We start from the raw sequence: 21,880 nt of genomic DNA, 5'->3' as shown, positions 1-21,880 counted from the left end.
ATGTCTTTCACTCTTGTCAATTAAGTATCATGTACACCAAGTAGGGGATATGAACAGACGAAACACCCAATTACCTCCTCCACACAGTAACACATAAAGTCAACTGTATGTTCTAGAAAAGAGCTCACAGAGAGAAACATGAAACACTGTTAAAAATGAACAAAATATTTTTAAGAGAAATGTATTCCTGTTGTAAACTCTAACTTTACAACAGAATTCAGAAATATTAGCCTACATTCCAGGGACCTTAAGATCTACCTTCACTCACAGAAGAGATAAGATCAAGATTAAAGATTAGGGAAAGTAAAATAAAAAATCAAATATAAGAATTATAAACAGTTACAGAGTGAAGACCCTTCTTATTCGGGAAAAATAAGGCAGAACATAAACACTTTTATATATAAGAGAAAAGTAATTCTAAAAACAAGATTCAGTTACCTTACCAGTCTTTTTCCTCGGGGAAAATCTACAGAACTCCTCATAAAACCATATACACTGCTTCTAAGTAGACAAGCATCCTCCACCGTAACAGTTTCATTCAAGAGTCCACTGATTTAAAAGGCTGTACCGCAGTTAAGACTTCAATCCTAACAGCAAACTAGTATGGCTGGCAAATTTACAAAGTACAGAGGTCCCCCCACCCCATCCACGGTTTCCACTGGCCATGATTAACCATGGTCTGAAATATTTAAACTGCACGCCGTTCTGAGTAGCGTGATGAAATCTCGAGCCCGCCCGCTCCTGTACTGGAGCCAGCTTCCTCCTCCTCCGCTGGGTGTGAGCCTGGAAAACACAGTTGGTGAGCGGCTGTGCCGCGCCCTGCCAGTGTCTGATGGGTAACGCTGCCCACCCAGGGCACCCTGCATACCTGTCATAGGTATGTATAGGAAAAAAACACAGTATGTATAGGGTTTGCTATTATCCATGTTTGCAGGCATCCACTGGGGGTCTTGGATATGCCCTACAGATAGGCGGAGACTACTGTAGTTTAATTTCTCTATTTGAGGATACTTAAAAAGAGGAAATCTCTTATTTACCCATTTTTCTACAAAATATTAAAGCATTAAATTTTACATTTTAAAACACACATGTAGATCTAGTGATCCTTTTAATTTTAAAATACTGAAGTCATTTGTTCTTCAAACATTTTAAATAAGGCACAAGATTGGGGGGCAGCAGTCCGCATCACGAAGGGCTTTGCTTTACTTACCACTTTGTTTCCATCCCTATATGCTTTAAGTAGACAGTTAGTAACTAGTACAGTAAGAGGCGGGTAAGAGAGCTTAGGAATTAAGAAAAACCAACCTGTTAGCTAAGAAGGCACACCCAAACAATCATGTTTTTATTTCCCAAAATCACATGTTTTAAGAAGAATATTCTGTATAAAATGGAACAAATACCACAAAATCACCCCCCAGTTTTCTAACCTTCTGCTGGCACTTCCATTTCTGTTCCTTCAGTGCCCTCTGCAGAGTGATGGCTTCCTGGAAGGAAAGTAAACAGCATATAGTGAACCAGTCACAGTGACGCCCGAGACGCAGAGAGAAGCTAGGGCACAAAACGCAGACACAGACCATACACAGATACGACTCTTTCATGGTTCATTCCAACAAGGCCACCTTTCTAATTCAGAAAAGAAACGCAACACTTCTCTATAGGGAAGCTAAAGACATTACTGTAAGAGTGCAAATATACAGAGAAAACTTAAGTAGCTTTGGCTTGAGTATCACTAATTGTAACTACACGATGGAATGCTCAATCTAGGTTGAATTGGAGAAATAGCACTATTATGTCTTCAGAGTGCCATGCTCATCTGGTAAATGACCCACATACACAACATGGCAAGTCAGAGCACATTCTGTCTTCTTGGCTCAAGAACTTAACTCTAGACAAACAAGCTTGGGTTTGCTGGTCAACGTCTCCTATCCCGTCACGTGCTTTCCACATCTACTACGGTGGAAATAATGGAAATGCAATCCCCATATTTTAATCAAAATTGTATTGAAAGGAAACTCATAAATTAAAATTAAGATACTACCTTTAGTCTCAAAAGCATTTTAATTCAGGTACTATAATCTGCCTGCTTCTAAAAACTGGAACATAAAGCAATGTATCAGGTTAGGCAGTCACAGGTAAAAAGGCTCATCCTACCAGAGCAGACGTCTTACTCCCAGATAGGAAAGGCAAAACCCTCAGACCACAGAGAGCCACTTAAAAAGACTGAGAGCCCCAACTGCGCCCGAACATTCATTCTCTGTCCTTAAAGGGAGACGGTTCAAAAACACTGCCTTCACGCTTAAATATCAATGTTCTGCCTGTGAATGAGATGAAATCACTTTGGGGAAGGGACAGCAGAATCTAAAATACTTTTTATTCTACTGATAACTAAGTTCGTAAGTTGTGCTAAAGATGTAAGCCCCGTACGTAAGTTTTAAAAAATTAGAGGCTCAAAAGTTATCATTCAGTCTGGAGTTGTCCCTGAATTAAAAACATTATACTAAGGTTAAATCATGTTGGTTTCAATGTCAAAGTTTCATCAAGCCACGATTATAGTATTTCTTATCATGAAAACTCACCAGCACTCAAAACTGTCGGCACATCTACAGTCATAAATGAACCTTCAATTAAGTTTTTAAATTGTGGCTTTTAGGCTTTCTCTACATACCTCTTCTTTTCTTTCTTTCTTTCTTTTTAAAAAGAACTTTTAACGTTTGGATTCATGGAGCATCAAGTTATTCACAGTCAAAGAAAACAGACATGCCAAGTCAAAGAAGAGGCCCGGGGATAAAAAATGAACGCAGGGAAGAGATTCAAACAGTCAAGTGGTCATTCCCCCCGTTACCAATATGACAAGAGCACATGGAAAATGATTTAATGCATCCTTTATGTTCTTTTAAATCTGAAATAAGCAATTACACTTCTGTTATAAAGTAAACCTAAAGAAAGTAAATCTTTTGTGCTCCAACTCAGAACAGACAGAGGTAAAAGCTACCACTAACAGTCTCCGATTATCAAGTCTGGGAACACTATATAAAGGGTTTCCAAGTGATATTTCACAGTTTTTCTAAAAATGAAGACTCAACATGACCTTATCAATATTCACACCCTGAACCATACAATCATAAGCTTAGCTCTGACTATGCTGATATAAGGTATAAATGTGTACTTTACCTTAAATAGGAAAGTGTGTCATGTACCCATTTCGAGATTCATTACTAGATTCACAAAAGGGAAAATTGGTTTTGAAAAATTGTTGCTTGTGAAGTTCATTTAAATGTTAAAAAAAATAAAAAATAAAAAAAAGGCCAATACATTTTTTTCCTTTTCCATTTAGAAAATAATAGATACAAATATTAAAACAGTCTATCGAATATAAAGAAATATTAAACAGTAGCAGCAGGTGGGAAAACAGAAGTGAAAAGCTTATACCTTGCAAGGACTTCGAAAGGGGGAGTTTTTCATCAACATCATCAGTTTCAGAAGGGCCTGCTTTGGATACAAAAATAATACTTCAAAAGTAATTCCCAAAAAACGAATTTTGGGTCACTTTAGTGGACACATCTGGGTGACAGATATGGATAAATAGCCTTTTCATAAAGAAAAAAGGCAAAATTAAAAAATGTGTGAGGAAATGAGTGCCAATTTATGGTGTTAGTGAACGGAGGAAGTACTCAGATGAATTCATGCAGAGACAGTCAAAAGACATCGTGACAATGACTAGACACATGGACTGAATGGGCTTGATGTGTCTAAAATGGTGGATATGTGTTCTTTGAAACAGTAAAAGGTGCATAAAAGCAAACTGTAACTTTTGTATCACACAGATTACACACGTCAGACAGGCATATCTGTTTCCTCCTTGACTGATACTCAGTCATTGTCATGCTGAAGAAATACACAGAATCAAATTCTCATTGTTTCCTTAGAATCCCAAAACGTATGCAATTAAACTATCAGTAAACTTAAATCTCAGCTGAAACAGAAAGATGACAAACTAACAGATTTTAACTGAGACTCCCCTTTCCTGCCGAACTAGAAGCACTTTTCCATAAGTTAACATAGTTCTCTCCAATTATTAACATATAAAGCATTTGGGATTAATTAAATTCACACAATGCTGTGAAACTTTTAACATCCTATTTACAGGTATCAGCAAGCATATCACTAATTAAATTTAAAACAGAAAGCAAAAGATTGCATCTCCAATGGCCACTTCTTGACATAAAACATCTTCTTATATTAATACTAAAACAAATCAGCTCACTGTAATTATCTATTAATATGACTTGGAAACTCTCTCAAGATGTTGGACAGGTTTTTCTAACTCTTAAACACCACAGAAAGGCACTACACTACACAATGCAAGCTAAGGGCACATCAAAGAAGGAACAATTGCACGGAAAAGACATGAACTACACTTAGAATCTCAACCAAGGGCAAAACTGAAGGAAGAGACCTGGCTGCCAAAGCAGACGTCCCCTTCCCACTCCTGTGCCCCTGGATGCAATACACACTGGTCTACAAACAAACAGTACTTTTAGGTATTAAAACGTGAAACGTCAGCTAAGCCTCCTCACTGTCCTCCACGCACTGATTTTGCAGCTTCTCACAAGAGTGTGGCTGCATGTGGCCTTCTCATTAGGGCTGTCATCTAAATTTCTTAACTTTTCATGAGGTCCCATGAAGTATGTTTCTTAGAATTCTCAGTGTACAGATTTCCTCTTTGAAATAATCTTATTAATGATTTCTAATTTAACAGATTACATTATGTTCAGGGAGTTCATTAACACTACCTTTTATTTCTTGGATGCAGAGTTCTCTATACACATCAATTAGCTTAAGCTTATAGCTGATCTTTCTAGGAGAAATTATTCAAGCACTTGTTAATTGTAGATTTCAGACATTCTATTTATCATTTGTAAGAATTCATCAATTTGATGTATAAGATACTGTTAGTCATTTGTAAAATCTCACACAACTGCAGATTTATAAATTTGCCCTGATTTTAACAAATAATTTCTCATGTTTTGAGGCTACAGTGTTAGCCACATATAAAATAATGACTTCCTATCAACGTAGTGACAAATTCCTTTCCACATTATGTAGTCTTACTCTTTATCCCTACTGTTTTTAAGGGGGTTTCAAATTATATTCCTAAATCAGATTTCTTTCAGTTTTGTATTGATATCTTTATACATCATGAAACTTTCAAATTACCTACTTTATTTATAGTGACACACATTTTTAACAACACATACGTGAATTTTATTCTGTAAACTTCACCAACACCCTCTAAATGCTAGCGGTGACTACAAAATGAGAAACTCAAACTGCCTTGCCCTCCCGTGAGGCAGTACCATCCCACAGGACCACCAATTCTGCTCACAAGCCCACTCTGGGGGAGTAAACCAAAAACCAAACCAAACTCACTGCCAAGGAGTCAGCCCCGATTCACAGCGACCCCTCCCTGGGTTTCCGAGGCGGTATCACTACGGAAGTAGATGGTCCAACCTTCCTTCCAAGGAGTGGCTGGTGGGTTTGAACCGCCAGCCTTCTGGTTAGCAGTCAAACGCCTTAGGTACTACGCTACCAGAGCTCCTTTGGAGTAGTAAAGGTTTTGCCGCAAGAGATAAATGTCCTTATACAGACAGACGGATAAATGAACTCTGGTGAAATCACATGCTAACTACCACAATGATGGTATTACATCTACATGTGGCAAAACAGATAAATTCTGAAAGTTTATATTGAAAGTCTGACTATATACAGCAATATATATAGTATGACACATCTGAAAAAACCAACCGCCATGGAGTTGATTCTGACCGACCCTGTAGGACAGAGAAGAACTGCCTCAGGGCCTCCAAGGCTGTCAATCTTTATAGAAACAATCGGCCTTATCTTTCTCCTGTGGTGGTTAGTAACCTAATGCTTTAACCAGGATGCCACCAGAGCTCCTGTATGTAAAATGTCTTGGCAAGACCATACAGATACATAATATATACATACAGAGACATGTCTGTGGAAACATCTATGTAGCAAAAGCATAAAATCATGATCAGTAAGAACAAACCTGAAATTCAAGATAAGGAACAGGGAGAAAAATGGGAATGTGAAAGGGCACCAGAGGGGCTTTAACCTTTATTTGGCGGAGGCAGTGGGCTCTGTGTGTGTGTGTGTGTGTGTGAAAGGACACAACCAAATTACTCCGCTTCAGTAAGTCTAGGCAAGCTGAAGGATTCCATTTACATAAAATATAAAAACCTGTGCAACTGATCTGGGTTGTTACAAGTCAGGACAGGAGTTACCACTGGGAGGAAGGTACCTGGGAAGGAGCCCAAAAGGAGGTGCTTCGGGGATACTGACGCTAACAATGGTTTGAAAATGCATGAAGCAAAGCTGATGGAGATGAAAGGACAGACAGACACAGCCACAGCGACTGCAGGAGATTCAAGTGTCCCCACAGGTCACAGGACCAACAGGACACAATCGGCCCGAACCACTCTAACAGCACCTTGGCTGACTGATGTTCGAACAGCCTCTCCCTAACTCCCACAGCAGGAGGCAAACGTGTTCACACGTATGTGGACTATTCACCAAGTCAGATCATATTCTGAGTCATAAAACATACCTTAACAAATTTTAAATAACTGAAATTATACAGAGAATGCTCTCCAGTTATAATGGAAATAAGCTAGAAATAAGTAACAGGAAGATTTCAGAAAAATCTCCAAGAGTGTGAAAAGTTATCTATACATTTAAAAAATAAATTAAAAAAAAACCCCACAGGACAAAGAGGAGATTAGAAGAAAAAGTAGAAAATATTTTTCATGGAATGAAACAAACTACGTATCAAACTCTGGGGAACAAGGAAAGCAGCTAAAGCGAGCTCAAAGGGAAATTTACAGCACAAAACGGTCATATAAGACTACATCTCCAGACGTCAGGCTAAGTGAAATAAGTCAATCACAGGAGGACAAATACAGTTATTGTAAAAAGTCAAAGAAAAGTTTATATATGGAAGGGAACGTTCTTTGTTGGTGATGAGGGGTGAGAGGGGAGGGCAGGGGATGGGAATACTGCAAAAAAAAAAAAAAAAGCACTGACCCATGTCACTTTAGTTTCGCGTATTTCACTGTACATAAATTATACTTCAATAAAATACACTAAAGAAAAAAAGAAAGAAAAGAACACATCTCCATGAGTGACGCAGGCTTCCATCTCGACGGCCCAGGACAAGGCAGTGTTTCGTTCTGTTGTGCACAGCGTTGCTGCGTGTTGGAGCCGACCTGGCGGCACCCAACAGCAGTAACAGGGCAAAGGGCAGAGGCAACTGACATCCCACCATGCCCAGCAGAGACTGATACAAACTGCAATTAGTGATCTGATCACAACACACACCTGAACAAATTTTAAATAACTGAAATTATACAGAGAATTCTCTCTAGTTATACAGTAATGTCACCAGTGCCAAAGTGACACCATCTTGAGCTAACACCACCAGGAGGAAATGAGACACAAACCATAAAACTGGAAACTAAATACTTGAAGACATCACCACACACCCAACAAGCATAAAAGATGACAAAGCAATTCAGCCCAGGGTCTAAAACTCAACAATGTAAAGACAAAATGGACAAAATCCTTAAAAGATCCAAATTGCCACCATCAATCAGTAAGAGACACAGACCCTCAGTAGTCCTATACCTACTAAAACAAACTTATGTTCACCAGAGAAACTGAAAGGGCCAGGTGGCGTCACTGGCAAATTTTACCGAATATTCAAGAAAGAAATAATAACACCAATTGTACCAAAAAAGAAAAAGAAAAACAAAAAACCTTCCAAGTATCACTTCCCAACTTACTGTAATAAGACCAACATTACCAAAACCAAAGACACATGAAAACAACAAAGAAAAACTACCTGGAAGCACCTCACAGGAACACAGACACATATATCTGAAGTCCTAGCAAATCAAACCCAGTAATTATAAAAGGAATAATACAGCATAACCAACTGGGGCTTATCTCAGGAATACAAGGGTGGTTCACCATTTTAAAATTAATGTCAATCACCATTTTAACAGACTAAACAAGAAATGCCATATAATCATCACCTTAGTAAGATGCAGAAGAAGCCTTTCATATAACTCAACCTACAGTCCTCATCCAAACTCTCAGCAAACCGTGGACAGGAGGGAAAGCCCTCATGTGAGGAAGCTGCCACACTGAACGCTGATCTAAAACTGCAAGCAAGGTAAGGACGCCTGTTCAGACCACTCCTACTCAACGTCATACTACAGGTCTACCCACTGTAAAAGAAAAAGCACCGAGATTGGAAAGGACGTAATGAGACTGTCTCTATTTGCAGAGAACACAATATACATAGAGAAAACCCTAAAGAGACGTTTTAAAAATCACAAGAACAAGTATGTGAATTCAGCCAGGTCACTGGATACAAAATCAGGATGCAAAAACCAATTCCATTTCTATATACTAGCAATAAACTAGAAATTGAAATGTAAAATACAATACCATTTACAGTAAAACAAAAAGCACTAAATACTTGAAAACCACAAAACTCAAGGCACTGATGATAGAAATTAAGGAAGAGCTAAATAACAGCTCAATAATCGATCAATACCATGCTCATGAACCGGAAGATTCAATATGGTTAAGATACACAATGCAAAGCATCTATAAAAGGAATCCTGGTGGCACAATGGTTAAACACTTGGCTACTAATCAAAAGGTTGGTGGTTCAAACCCGTCAAGTGCTCCTTATGAGAAAAAAATGTGGTGATCTGCTCCTGTAAGACTACAGCCTAGAAAACCATATAGTGCACTCCCACCGTATCCAAAAGAGTCACTATGAGTCAGAATTGACTCATCAGCACACGATAACATCACAGTCATTAGAAAACACATTTTAGAAAACCATTTTGACCAACAAAAGCAATCCACAGTTCTCAGCGCAATGCTAGTCTAAAGTGCTACAGGCTTATTAAAAGTAAACAAGCCCACTCCACAGTTAATATGCAAAGGCAAAGTAACTGTGAATAACAACAAAGTTGAAGGCTCTCACCCACCACCTGATGTCAAGATTTACGGTAAACCCACTCGGAGGGGGATCTCTGTAGGAGATCCTGGATAGAGTGGGACAACAATGTGCAACAAAACTCAAAATCATTAAAAGAAAAGAAAAAAAAGGACCAGGTTTGCTGGTCTGATAGAGTCTCATAGAACCACTGAGACCATGGCCCCTAGCTGCCCTTCAGGTCTGGAATTGAAGCCACCCCTGTGGTCTACACCCAAACAAAAGACAGGCATATGAGGTGAAGAACATTTGCATTAGGTAGATACACTCCTTGGAGAGATTAATCATGGGAGAACAGAAGAGCTGTGTATGCACAGGGAGACAGCTCAGGGGGCAGGAGTGCATGGGAGGGAAGGACACAGGGGAGAGGTAACTAGGGGGAGGAGGTGAGAGGGGAGCTGCTGCATTGTGGGAAACTGCAGTCAGTGTCATGAGATAAAAAGTATATGTGAACTGTCATATGGCAAAATGAATTTGCTCTGTAAGCTTTCACCCAAATTACAATAAAAATTATGAAAAAAAAAAAAATTTACGGTAAACCTAGATTATTCAGGATGCAGTAGTTCTGGCAAAAGGATAGACTCATAGGTGAAAGGAAGGAAACATGCTGCAAATACAAGAAGCATTTTTGACAGAGATGTCAAGGCACCTGAGCAGCAAAAGAACAGCATTTTCAACAAATGGTGCTGGAAAAGCAGGCCAGCCACCAGTAGAAAATTTCAGTCAGTATGCTGCACGCTATTCAAAAATTAGGTCAAACTGTAAAACCACAGAATTTTATAAGAAAGTATCTTTGTGACCCTGAGACAGACAAGGATTTCAGCAATATGACATTTAAGCATAATTCCAAGCCCCACCCCCCAAAATAAAAACCTTATTAAATTGCACTTCATCACATTTAACAAGTTCTGCTGAATGAAAGAGGCTGTTTTAAGAGAGTAAGACTACAATTCACCAATTGGAAGAAATCATGTACAAATCACATATGAAAACCTACCACCCCACACACCCACAAAGACATTTACTCATAAAAACTGTCAAAACTCAATTATAACAAGTGGTATTAAAACTGTTTAGTGGGAACCTCATTTGCTATATGCCAGCTTCTACCTAACACATGAAAAAATATATTAAAAAAATACAAGTCACTTATAAGAAAAATACCCACAGTTACACAAAAACGAATTATCTTGCTCCCCGCTTCTAAAATCAGAGTCAGGAGATCAGGATTTCAGGCCATCTTTCCCTTTCACAGACAGCTGACTTCCACACTTTCCCTAAATCAGGCTTGGTCTTCAATCATTCACCCTCCCAATGTGAGGAACAGGAGAAGCATCTACAATCATGGCTGATAAAAGCAGCACTGCTAATAAAGACAGTATATCAAAGACAAAGCCAGGATTTTTACTTTCAATTTAAACATACTCTGTACAAAAAGAATTTTTATTAAACAGTCCTCATGAAATAGATGTGCATGTAGCAGGTACTAACAACTGCAATCACATTGCAATGATTCTGAACACTGTAACTTTTGAATTAAAATTCCTTGAAAATATTACAGCTTTTAGCAACATAATTCCTGATGACATAAGCAAACTGTTCAAAACTAACTGCTATTGAAATTGACCAACATGGTTTCATATACACACACGTACACACAAAGAAAGATATTAATTACAAACCACAGCAAATTTATTCATAATACATTTATAATGCTCCAGAATTATTAAAGCTTATCTTTTTAAATGAGATAAAGCTATTAACCAACATAAGTCAAGAGAATGAGATGGAGAAATTAACAAGATTGACCCTAAGAATGTTGGTGAGGGTATGGAGCAACGGAAACTGTACACTGTTGGGACTGTAAAGCAGGGCAGCCACCTTGGAAAAGAGCTTGGAGTTTCTTAAAAACTTAAATAATACCTACCATGTGTCCCAGCAGTACCATTTCTAGGTACTGAGTCGAGAGAAATTAAGGCAAATGTGCACTCAACGTTTTCTCGACAAATATTGCAGCAGCTTTACTTGGTATAAGCCAAAACTGAGAACTACCCAAGTGCCCCACAGTAGAGAGGAATAAACAAGTTGCAGCAGAGCCACTCAGTGGAACAATACTCAGCAATAAAACAGAATTAACTACCAATACAGGTAACAGCATAGACACATTTCAAACCTATCATCTGGAATAAAAGCAGCCAGATCCCATTGCCAAGAACGGTATACTTTATCAATCAACTTATGTGAATTTCTAGAAAACGGAAACTAATCTACAATGACAGAAAGCAAACCAGTGGTTGCCTCTAAGGAAGCTTTTTGGGTTGATAGGTGCTTCATCTCCTCGGCTGCAGTGAAGACGGTTCAGCAGATACACACAAATGGTATACACAGGTATACACGCATGGCAAAGCGAATCGTATTTTACACTTTGTTTAATGTAGTTCAGTTACACATTGATTAAAACTTAATCTGACTGTATAAAATACAGAAAGCATCCTTCTAATCTGGAAACCACCAGGGCATGAAAAGCAAACTGCATTGTGAAGTTATAACCTTCAATTCCCTCATAATCAACAGGCAAAAAGATAATGGGGAAAAAAATGATAAATTACAGCTAAAATCGATCAGGGTTTTGCCTTTTATAGATTTTTAAGGTAATGCAAATACAGAGGGAAAAGTTCTTTCTGTCACACAAACAGAGCTGTTCAAGGGTCAGACGGCCTCACACCTTGCAAGTAACACTAGAAACTGGCACCAAATTCCGTGTCACAATTTTTGCTCACGCTCGGAAGCCCATTAATGACTATTTGCCTTTTCTGCATTAACTTGGAGCTTTTGAGATCTGCATGTCCCAATTTTGAATTGTGTTTTACTCCAGTAATGAATTACAAGTATATATGCCAATCAGGGACCAATCAATAAAACAACATTTAAGAAATGCAGGTATCTGGTAAGTAATTTTAATTTCAACCACAAATGACTCTGCAAAGAGAACACCTGTGAAGGAGCATTACCTTGGACGTTATATTGATAGTAATCAGGGTCTTCCGACTCCTCCTTTACCGTCACAGCTGCCATTTCCAGGGAAATGCCTGTACGAGCAGTAAATGAAATCACGTGACTACATGACAGGGCACTGGGACGACGGCGGGATACCCTCTCCTGCCCCTCTACAACGAAAGTGATGCGTGTACAGTATAGAGACTTAAAAAGGACAAAGCTCTGCTAGGTTAGCATTTTCCTGGGGGGAGGGGAGAGGTTCCACTCACGAACCCCACAAAATCAGTGTTTTAATTAGTATGAATATTCTGGGATTATTTGCTGCTCTTTTTTCTCTTAACAAGTTCTTACCTTTGGAACGGGAAACCACACTATTTTCCTTAATATTAAAACTGACATTATGTTAAGGGTTTGGAAAATCCTGGGAACTGGTAAGCAGTGATGGCTGCACAACACTGACTGCAGTTAATGATATAAATTGTACACATAAAAATACAGCAGAAATGACAAATGTTTTGTTTATATATTTTAGTGCAATAGAATAAAAACAGAAACTTTTACCAGCCATTGAAACATCAATTGTACACAAGCACCTTTAATGAGTCGATATTCCAGAGTACAGATAGCATGATTTTTAACCATTTCAATAATAACTGATTTTTTTCCCTCCCAATAAATATCTTTATTAAGAAGGATACCAGGCACACCTTTCTGCATAAAGCTTTGCCCACAACTAGGACAGGGAGACAATTTGAAGAGGACCTTTGCAAGCAGACAAAAAAGGAATTATTATACAATTTCATTTATATGAAGGTTAAAATAGACTATGCTATTAAAAATCAATCCAGGTGCTGCCTCTGGGTGAAGGGTGGTGAGAGGGCAGCCCCAGGTAGCTGTCTGCAGGTGCTGCTAACACTGGGTCTGGATCTGGATGTTGAGCTGCAGAGGTGTGTGCTGACCTACAGACTTATGCTTTGCATACTTTTCATTATATATATATATATATATATATATAATATAATATTATACATAATATATATAAAGTATATATATAAAATACTTTAATGAAGCTTTAGACAAGAAAATAAACCCATTCATTCAGCCATCGAAAACAAGTAACCACTCCACGGCAGCCTAAAGGGTTAGGCAGCAAGGGCATTCAGGAAAAAGATGCTTAATTTCATGACACCTGAAGACTGCAGGTCCTGGTCTCTCCCCTCCTCTCCATCAGGAGCAGATACTAAGATGAGCTTAAGAAATGAACAGATGGATACAAAACCAAAACCAAACTCATCGCCATCAAGTCGGATCCGACTCCTAGTGACCCCTCCTTGGGTTTGTACACACGTTTCTGATGAAGAGATCCAACCACAACCACAGCCAATCCATGAACACCACGGTGCTGTGCCTGCAGAAGCTGGGTGGAGACGACTCTCAGTGGGAGAAGGAGCTTACCCTGCCCCCCACACCCCCCAGAAAAGAATTAGCTTGATGTGCAAAGGTTATTTTTCTCTTAAACAACAGGCAAAGAAGGGGCCTCCTCTACCGGCTGCAGTAGTAACTACCAGAGGGGAACTGGTTTGCTGCTACACAATGGTGGCAGGGAGCCCCCAGTTCTTGGGGCTGCCTCTCACTACTACCACGTCCTTAGTGAAAAGCTAATGGCAAACTATGTTGATGTTGTTGTTGTTGTTGTTATGTGCCAAGTCAGACCTGACTCATAGTGACCCCTCCTTGGGTTGCTGAGGCAAACTATAGGAAACAAAAAAGACAGAACCACAGAGGATTCACATCCTTCAGAAATGAAACCTTAGATCACTCCAACCAGGTCAAAGGAAGTACAATACAATGAGTAGCTAACCAAAGAAGAAATAAAACTCTGTGCCAAGTTACAGAATTATAAGCTGTTACAGCTATAAATGTCTTCTTCCTTGCTTTCCTGTGTGTGTCTGTTGAAAATTATGTATTATTTTTTCTTTTCTTTATGGGTATTATTTTACAGAAGTGTTTATATACGAGAAGATTCCCACTCGGTTGGGAATTGAATTGGAGGAGCAGTGACCATAGCTCCCAGCTGTCGAGGAACTCAAGTCTCCCAGCGGGGAAAGAGGTCAGCTGGGAAGAGGGCAAACAGTCTTCCTCTGCACGAAGGAGAGAAAGGTGCAGCTTCCTGGATAGCGAGAGCTGTGCTGCGGCAACACAGAAGTTCAAACACATGCACGAGGGTGTGTGTGAATGCCGAGTGGCCAAGGGGCAGCCCGTGCTGGTCACTCAGCTGTCTTCTCTCAGGGCCAAACCCACCCTCCCAGCCTTCGCTTGGATCCTTAAGCCAGGGCTCTGCAAGCATTTCGCTGTCAGGCTCTGCCACAAGGTGCCACTGCAGGGAGACCACAGGCTGGAGAAGAAAGGCAGGCCCCTGCACCTCCCTCTGGGCTCCGGGCTACCTCCCGCTCCCGTGAGCATCACTCCGAGATGGGCTCCTTCAGCACAGAGCCGGCCCTTCCATTACAAGAGCTGCAACTAAACCGCAACTTTCGCAGCCCCCAGAACCAGTCTCAAAGCGCCCATTCAGACTAACAGCACCCCAAGTTAGAAGTCAGAATGGAAGCTTCAGGGCTCAGGGCTGATGCAACAAGGTGAGTAGAGGCCATGAGAATGGGGCCACCGTGTAAAGAATGGAACCAATGCCAAGGAAAGGTACCGGCAGAAACTGCTGAAGGAGCAGTAGGTGCTGCTGTGCATGTTTCCATCAAAAAGGAAATGAAAAGATAGAAAGTTCTTCTACTGAATAAACCAATTTAAATACCCCGCCCCTAGAGCTGTTATACATGAAACCACGTTACTATTCTCTCTAATAACTCTGCACTGGTTAACAATCTTCACATGCACATCTCTCCATCTAAGTAACTCCTGACTGAAGCCTGAGGATTATGCCCAGGAAATGTAGAGGTATCTTTACAAATTCTGCAGGATTGGTCAACGATCTGTCACATATGTATTTACCATAATAAAAAACTTTGCAAAGTACATGAAGAACATAAAGATGTAAAGTGTAAAGCAGGAAAAAGCAGGTAACATGATGGTGATGCATATATGATGTTTCTCACACTGGCATCTCACATATTCATTTGCAAACATAAATCAAGCATTCAGGAGCTCGATTGATGAATAAAGGGGAAAAACAATTTGCAAAATGATGGTTTTGTCACAATCAATGGAAAAGCTCAACAGAAAACAGGTTTCCTGTAGCATGAAATAGGAAAACGAAAAACCTACTTTGTAAAATACACACTGCATCACCCAAATCACAATTAAAAAAAAACCCCACATAATGTAATAAATTTCAATCTCCTGCCCTAAAGGGTGAAGACAATTGAACATCCTAAGTTAACACAGTTCTTTCTCCCTTCCTCAACAATTCGCTGTAAATGCCATCAGGTAGGGCCGAGCAAGGTGGGCTGCTGCACTGGGAAGGTACAGTGGCCCGGAGCAAGGTATCAGGGGGAGGAGGGTGCTTATGTGAGGGGGCATGGGCAGTTCTGCGAGGGGTGGGTGTTGGGAGAGTGTGGCAGCAGCCTCACAAGCAGTCCAGAGCGTGACCAGGCGAAGCAGGACATCGAGGCTGCAGGAGGGGTGGTGGCATGATGGCTTACATAACCAAAAAAACCCAAACTCACTGCTGTCAAGTCGGATCTGACTCATAGCGACCCCTCCTTGAGTTTCCGAGGCAGTATCACTATGGAAGTAGATTGCCCAGTCTTCCTTCCAAGGAGTGGCTGGTGGGTTTGAACTGCCAGCCTTCTGGTTAGCAGTCAAACGCCTTAGGCACTATGCCACCAGAGCTCCCATGGATTACATACAGGGTATAAAGAAATAAACTGAAGATATCTGAGTTTCTTGATTGTCACTGTAAAAGAGGAGAATTATAAATATGGAAAGGGAGTGGAAAAAATTCTGGGGGTTTTAGGGCTTGTGGCTTTTATTATGCATGAATAAATAAACGTAGATTTATGTGCACAGGTGAATATGCACATGCCTACATTTATGTGTATGGAAACACCCACACAGACATTCCCTAGCCTTTGTCCACTCAGCAACAATGACACTCCAACAGCAGTGGGCACACCCAGGATCAACATCTCTTAAACCCACTCTCCACTAAAAGGAACCAGGACTGCTAGGGGCAATGGTGACAGAAGGGCTGGGTTAGAGAGATCCAAGATCAAGCTGGTCTATCTTGTACAAGAAAGTAAAAACACAAGTTCTCAAAAAAGATGACATTCTCAAAGGACAAAAGAGCCATAAAAGTCCACAGGGGACATCTTCAAGTGGATCTCATTGGCCAAAGTCAAGATGATTTACAAACATGTACAAAACAGAAATAAATGTGTCAATGCAATCATAAAGACAAGGGTCAATTAGAATGTGAAGAGGAATGAGACATTTCCAGTCTCAGAGAGGCTCCTAGGAAGTGCAAACTGGCCCCCTCCTCTGCCACGAGGCCAGCACAGGAGACGGTCACTCATTCTGCAATGGTGTGGACTACGCTACACACACCCGGCAACTCTGGGGCCTCTACAGCCTGGGGCCGGTATCGTACAGCGTATATATGCCTTAAATAAGTAAATACTGTAAATATCCTTCTTACCTCGCCAATCACCAAGAATAAAATCACAAATCGCCAAGTATAAAATACAATAGTGGTAATAGTAAATGAGGTTTGCCTTAGTTCTGACTCTTCAAACAGACCTGAGATAACAAAAAATGATTTTGATAAAACTGAGCAAGCAACCAATTTAAGAACAATAAGCTCCTTAAAAAAACCCAAAAGCATTTGTGTTGTAGGAGCGGCACACAGCGAGAAAAAAAAATGTTAAGTCAGTCAGTCCAAAATTGTGTTCAGCTCTGAAGGAACTTAACAGTGAAAATCAATTTAAGTATATGGAAAAGTGGGAAACATAGGTGAACGGTAAAATAGTTTTTTTTAAAAAAAAAAACACACCTCATTCTCCATCATTTAACAGATAGCACCTAAAGGCGAATGTTAAAGCTATGAACTTCAGCTTGGTTCTGGTGTCAGGACTGACAGACAGCTCAATGAACAGAAGTGGGAGCGCAGAAGGATCACAGGCAACTGATTTTTGACAAAAGCCATTCAATTAGGAAGGAGGGTCTTTTTCAGACAAACAAATGCTTATCAGCATGCGAAAAGATAAATTTATCCCCTCCCCTCACACCACACACAAGTTAACCCAAAATGGAGTATACACCTAAACAGAGAACTTTAAAACTTCTTAAAAAACACAAATAAATTTTAAAATTTTATCTACAAATATGTTTCATTAGCAAAAAGCATTTGACTACCATTTACGAAAACCAAGTGGCTTTCTGAGTTTTACTGAAATTATTTATTTATTGTGACACTGATCACAGTTAGGTTAATGAGTTCTAACGAAGCAAAACCATAAGTAATGGATCAAAATATAACCATTGAAATTAAGAAAGAATGACCTTACCTACTGTAACTGATTCTATGAGCATCAGTACATACCAGAATCTTCAGTGGGCTCCGTTTTCACTTTGATGGGACCACAGCTGAAAGAAGAAGGAAAGCCCTTACCAAACTGTGCGATGACGCAAGCCACACATTTTATTTTTAAATGATAAAATTACTCACCAGACCTAGCTGAGTGCAAAACTGACTCAAACTTAAAATTTACCTAATTGTATCTTGTGTGAACTAGAGTTGTCAACTGATGGCAGTACTTTAATTCCAAATCAACCTCTTGGCCGGCGGGGTGGGGGCTGGGTGAGTAGTAACCAAACGAAAGGGCAGCATATTAACCTTCACGTCCCACTTTACCACACGCCCTCTCGTTCAGTGGGGTCACCAGGTAACAGCCTCAGCGCTTCACCAAGGAATTCACTACACAAGCAGGACCGCAAGCCCCATCTCAGACCTAAGTCACCAGAAGCTCCCCCATGTTCAGTTCAGCTGCACACTGCACTCGGAGACAGTGACTCCTAACATTCTACTCATTATCTGTCAGATGTGGAAGGTCCGTCAGTGCTGGCAGAACCGGGCTAAGTCAGCAGAAGCTGTATTTTCACAAGCTCCCCAGTGATTCAGCTGCGTATTGACCTCTGAGACGTGTGACTCCTAATACTCTAATCATCATCATCTTTGTCAACGCGGAAGTCCGTCTGTGCTGGGAGAAGCGTGCTTTACCTGCCACCCGAAGACAGTATCGACCTTTCAGCATCTGTTACCATCACACGACCACCTACAAACCAAAAAAACAAAGAAACCCAAAAAATTACGTTAGGCTTTCTCAGTTCTTTCAAATGACTAGTATCTCCAAACAGTTTAAATAACAGACTAAACTGAAGGAAGGAGGCTCCCAGCTGTGGGTCATTGTAAAATAAATGTTACGTTAGTTATAAAACACTTGTCCCTCCCCCGTAAAGAAGGTAAGCCGGGGTAACAATCACTGAGCAGTTCCCCTTTCCCACCACCAGCACCTTCGCTTCAATGGAAAAGGAAATGTACAGAAAGTCGTAACCGCAGATCATACTACTTTTCTGAGAAGGTAGAAACAAGGCAAGACTTTGCCGATGAGAACGATGACACTTCTGTGCCTTCAAGAACGTATCAGGCTTAGAAAACTGGAACGGAACGGAGGGCTGCCGACCAAGCTCCAGGGTTGGTTTTTAAGGGGATGAAAATATTCTGGAGTTAGACAGCGGGGATGGTTGCAGACCTTGTGAAAATACCAATAACCACTACATGAACACTTTTAAATAGTGAATTCCATGCTTTCATTAAAAATTACAGAAAGAAAAAAACCAAAAATCTGACTACAACAATTATTGGTGGAACACATACAATCACTTCAAACACTAATTTGGTAATTTCTTAAAGCGTCAGAAACCAATTTTATGATCCAGTTTCAGGTATTCTCCAAAAGAAATGGGAACACATACATCCAGACCAAGACCTGCACTGCACCATTCACCACAGCAGCTTTACTTACAACAAGAAACGGAAATAACCCAAATGGCTATCCATAGGGAAAAGAATAAACAAACTGTGATGCAGCTATACAATGGAATGTAAACCAGAAATAAAAAGAACTAACCACTGATACATGCAGCAACTCGCAGAATCGCAAAAACAGAAGCCAACCAGCAAGACACTGTATGATTCCATTTATTTAAAAACCTAGAAAATGCCAACAAATCTACAGTAACAAGAAAATCAATGACTGCACAGTTCCCTGAGTGGATAAGATCAGGAGAGAGGGACTAAAAAGGGCAGGAGGCAATCTTCGGTGGTGGGGGGCGTGTGATAGATATATTCATTGTCTTTTTTGCAGTGATGGCTTCTCATTGTTAAGTGTAAAAGTTGTATTGTACACTTTAAACATGTGCTGTTTATTGTGTATCGATTATACCTCAATAAAGTCTTCTTTTTATACACTTCCAGAACTGGCACAGCAAAAAGCTGTGTTTAAGCCCTTAAAACCGACCCATTTAAAGCATCCATGTGCAACAACTGGGCTACTCTGGAACTACTCTTTAATTGACAATCCAAAGTTTCAAATTATGTTTCAAGAATAAAGCACTAGACAAAATAGAAAAGGCACATTAGGTCAACCAAGGACACTTCAGGGAAAAATATACTAAGCACAAAAACTTCTAGATTTTAAATTAAATATCAGGGTAAAAAAAGTTTTTTGTTGTTTTATACAACAGAAATTGTGAACCCTAACATAAACTGTGGACTTTAGTTAATAAATAATTTATCAATTTTGACTTATCAATTGTAACAAAAGTTCCACAGAAATGCAAGATGTTAATAGGAGAAATGACGTCAGGATGCAGGGGAAATAGGATCTCTGCACTTTCTGCAAAATTTTTCTGTAAAACTGAAAGTGCTTTTAAAAAAATTAGTCTACTAAAATACATGCATCAGTCTTTCCATTCTCAATACCATAAAGGATGTATTTAAAAAAAAAAAAAAAAAAAAACCACAGCTCACATCATACTTAATGGTAAAAACAATGCTTTCTTCCTAACACTGAGAGCAGGTCTGCTACTGACACTTACATTCAATTCTGTGCCCCACGTTCCAGCCAGAGCAAAAAGAGTAGCAGGCCACCAGCATGGAAAGGAAGAATCACATTCTGTTATCCGCATACAACACGTTCCGTTACGTGGAAGCTAGTGTCAGCAATGGGAGCTCTGGTAGCACAGTGGCTAAGGCACTTGACTGCTAACCAGAAGGCTGGCGATTCAAACCCAACAGCCACTCCCCGGAAGGAAGATGGGGCAATCTACTTCCGTCACTACATCGCTGTGGGTCGGGTCTGACTCAATGGCACATAACAACAACAACAGTGTCAGCAAAGATGCCAATCAATTCAACTACAAGATAGATTGTTGCTGTTGTTGTTGTTATGTGCCGTCGAGTCAAACCCGACTCATAGCGACCCCTCCTTGGGTTTCCGAGGCAGTATCACTACGGAAGTAGGACTGCCCAACCTTCCTTCCGAGGAGTGGCTGGTGGGTTTGAACCGCCAGCCGTCTGGTTAGCAGGTAAGTGTCGTAACCACTATGCTACCAGATACCCTTCCCCAAAATTCCATGGAAACAAATGGACAGTCACATCGCAAACAGATGAATTTAAAGCCTTACACTGACACAAGATACCGTGCACGATGTCATTAGCCATCATAGATGAAAATCACTCCCACTAGGATGACTAAGACAAAGCAACAGAAAATAACAAGTGCTGATAAAGATGTGGGAAAATTGGAACCACACCCATTGCTAAGGAGCTCTGGTGATTACGTGATTAAGGCATCTAGCTGTTAACCAAAAGGTCGGCAGTTTGAACCCACCAGCAGCAATGCAGGAGAAAGTGGGGCGGTCAATTTCTGTAAAGATTTACAGCCTTGGAAACCCTATGGGGCTACTCTGTCCTACAAGGTCATGAGTCAGAACTGACTCAGTGGCAGTGGGTTTGGTTTGTTTTCTTGAGTTTATCCATTGCTGGCGGAAATACAAAATGGTACAGCCACTATGGAAACCAGTGTGCCTACTGCTCAAAAACTAAGGCGCATTCTGGCTGTACTTCTTCCAAGACAGATTTGCTCATCCTTCTGGCAGTTCATGGCATATGCAGTATTTTTTGGCAACACCATGATTCATATGCATCAATTCTTCTTCTTCAATCTTCCTTATTCATATAAGGTGACTGAAAATACCATGGATTGAGTCCAGGTGCATCTTAGTTCTCAAAGTAACATCTTTGCTTTTTAATACTTTGAAGAGGTCTTTTATAGCAAATCAGGCCAATGTAACAAATCATCTGATTTCTTGGCTTCTGCTTCCATGGGTGTTGCCTGTGGATCCAAGCAAAATGAAATCATCGATGTCGATCTTTTCTCTCCGTTTATCATGACGTTTCTTATTGGTCTAATTGTGAAGATTTTTATGTTGTGGTATAATCCATACTGAAGGCTATGGTCTTGATTTTCATCAGTAAGGGCTTCAAAGTCCTCTTTGCTTTCACCAAGCAAGGGTTGTGTCGTCTGCACACTGCAGGTTACTGATTAGTATTCCTGCAAGGCTGATGTTGTGTTCTTTTTAATATAATATAGCTTCTCGAGATTATTTGCTCAGCATACAAACTGAGTAGAACTGTGAAAGGATACAACCCTGATGGACACCTTTCCTGATCTTAGACCATGCAGTATCTCTTTGCTCTGCTCAAAAGACAGC

General features: G+C 40.2%; 1 protein-coding gene across 1 annotated transcript in view; it reads right to left on the bottom strand.

Moving 5' to 3' along the window:
• The window catches only part of GTF2I (general transcription factor IIi), a 108,454-nt gene that overhangs the window by 62,748 nt on the left and 23,826 nt on the right, over nucleotides 1-21,880 (bottom strand). Inside the window, exons 6-10 of the mRNA XM_042780966.1 lie at nucleotides 18,324-18,378; nucleotides 17,646-17,689; nucleotides 12,109-12,186; nucleotides 3,430-3,486; nucleotides 1,428-1,484 (exon numbers count right to left, since the gene is read on the bottom strand). Coding sequence (XP_042636900.1) covers nucleotides 1,428-1,484; nucleotides 3,430-3,486; nucleotides 12,109-12,186; nucleotides 17,646-17,689; nucleotides 18,324-18,378 — 291 coding nt within the window. The remainder of the gene's footprint in view (nucleotides 1-1,427; nucleotides 1,485-3,429; nucleotides 3,487-12,108; nucleotides 12,187-17,645; nucleotides 17,690-18,323; nucleotides 18,379-21,880) is intronic.

The sequence above is a fragment of the Orycteropus afer genome, unplaced genomic scaffold (assembly GCF_000298275.1).
Source record: "Orycteropus afer afer isolate SDZICR_OR568_19922 unplaced genomic scaffold, OryAfe1.0 scaffold00006, whole genome shotgun sequence".
NCBI classification, from domain to species: domain Eukaryota; kingdom Metazoa; phylum Chordata; class Mammalia; order Tubulidentata; family Orycteropodidae; genus Orycteropus; species Orycteropus afer.
The sequence above is the reverse complement of the archived record's forward strand: the minus strand, read 5'-3'. Positions and strand labels throughout refer to the sequence as shown.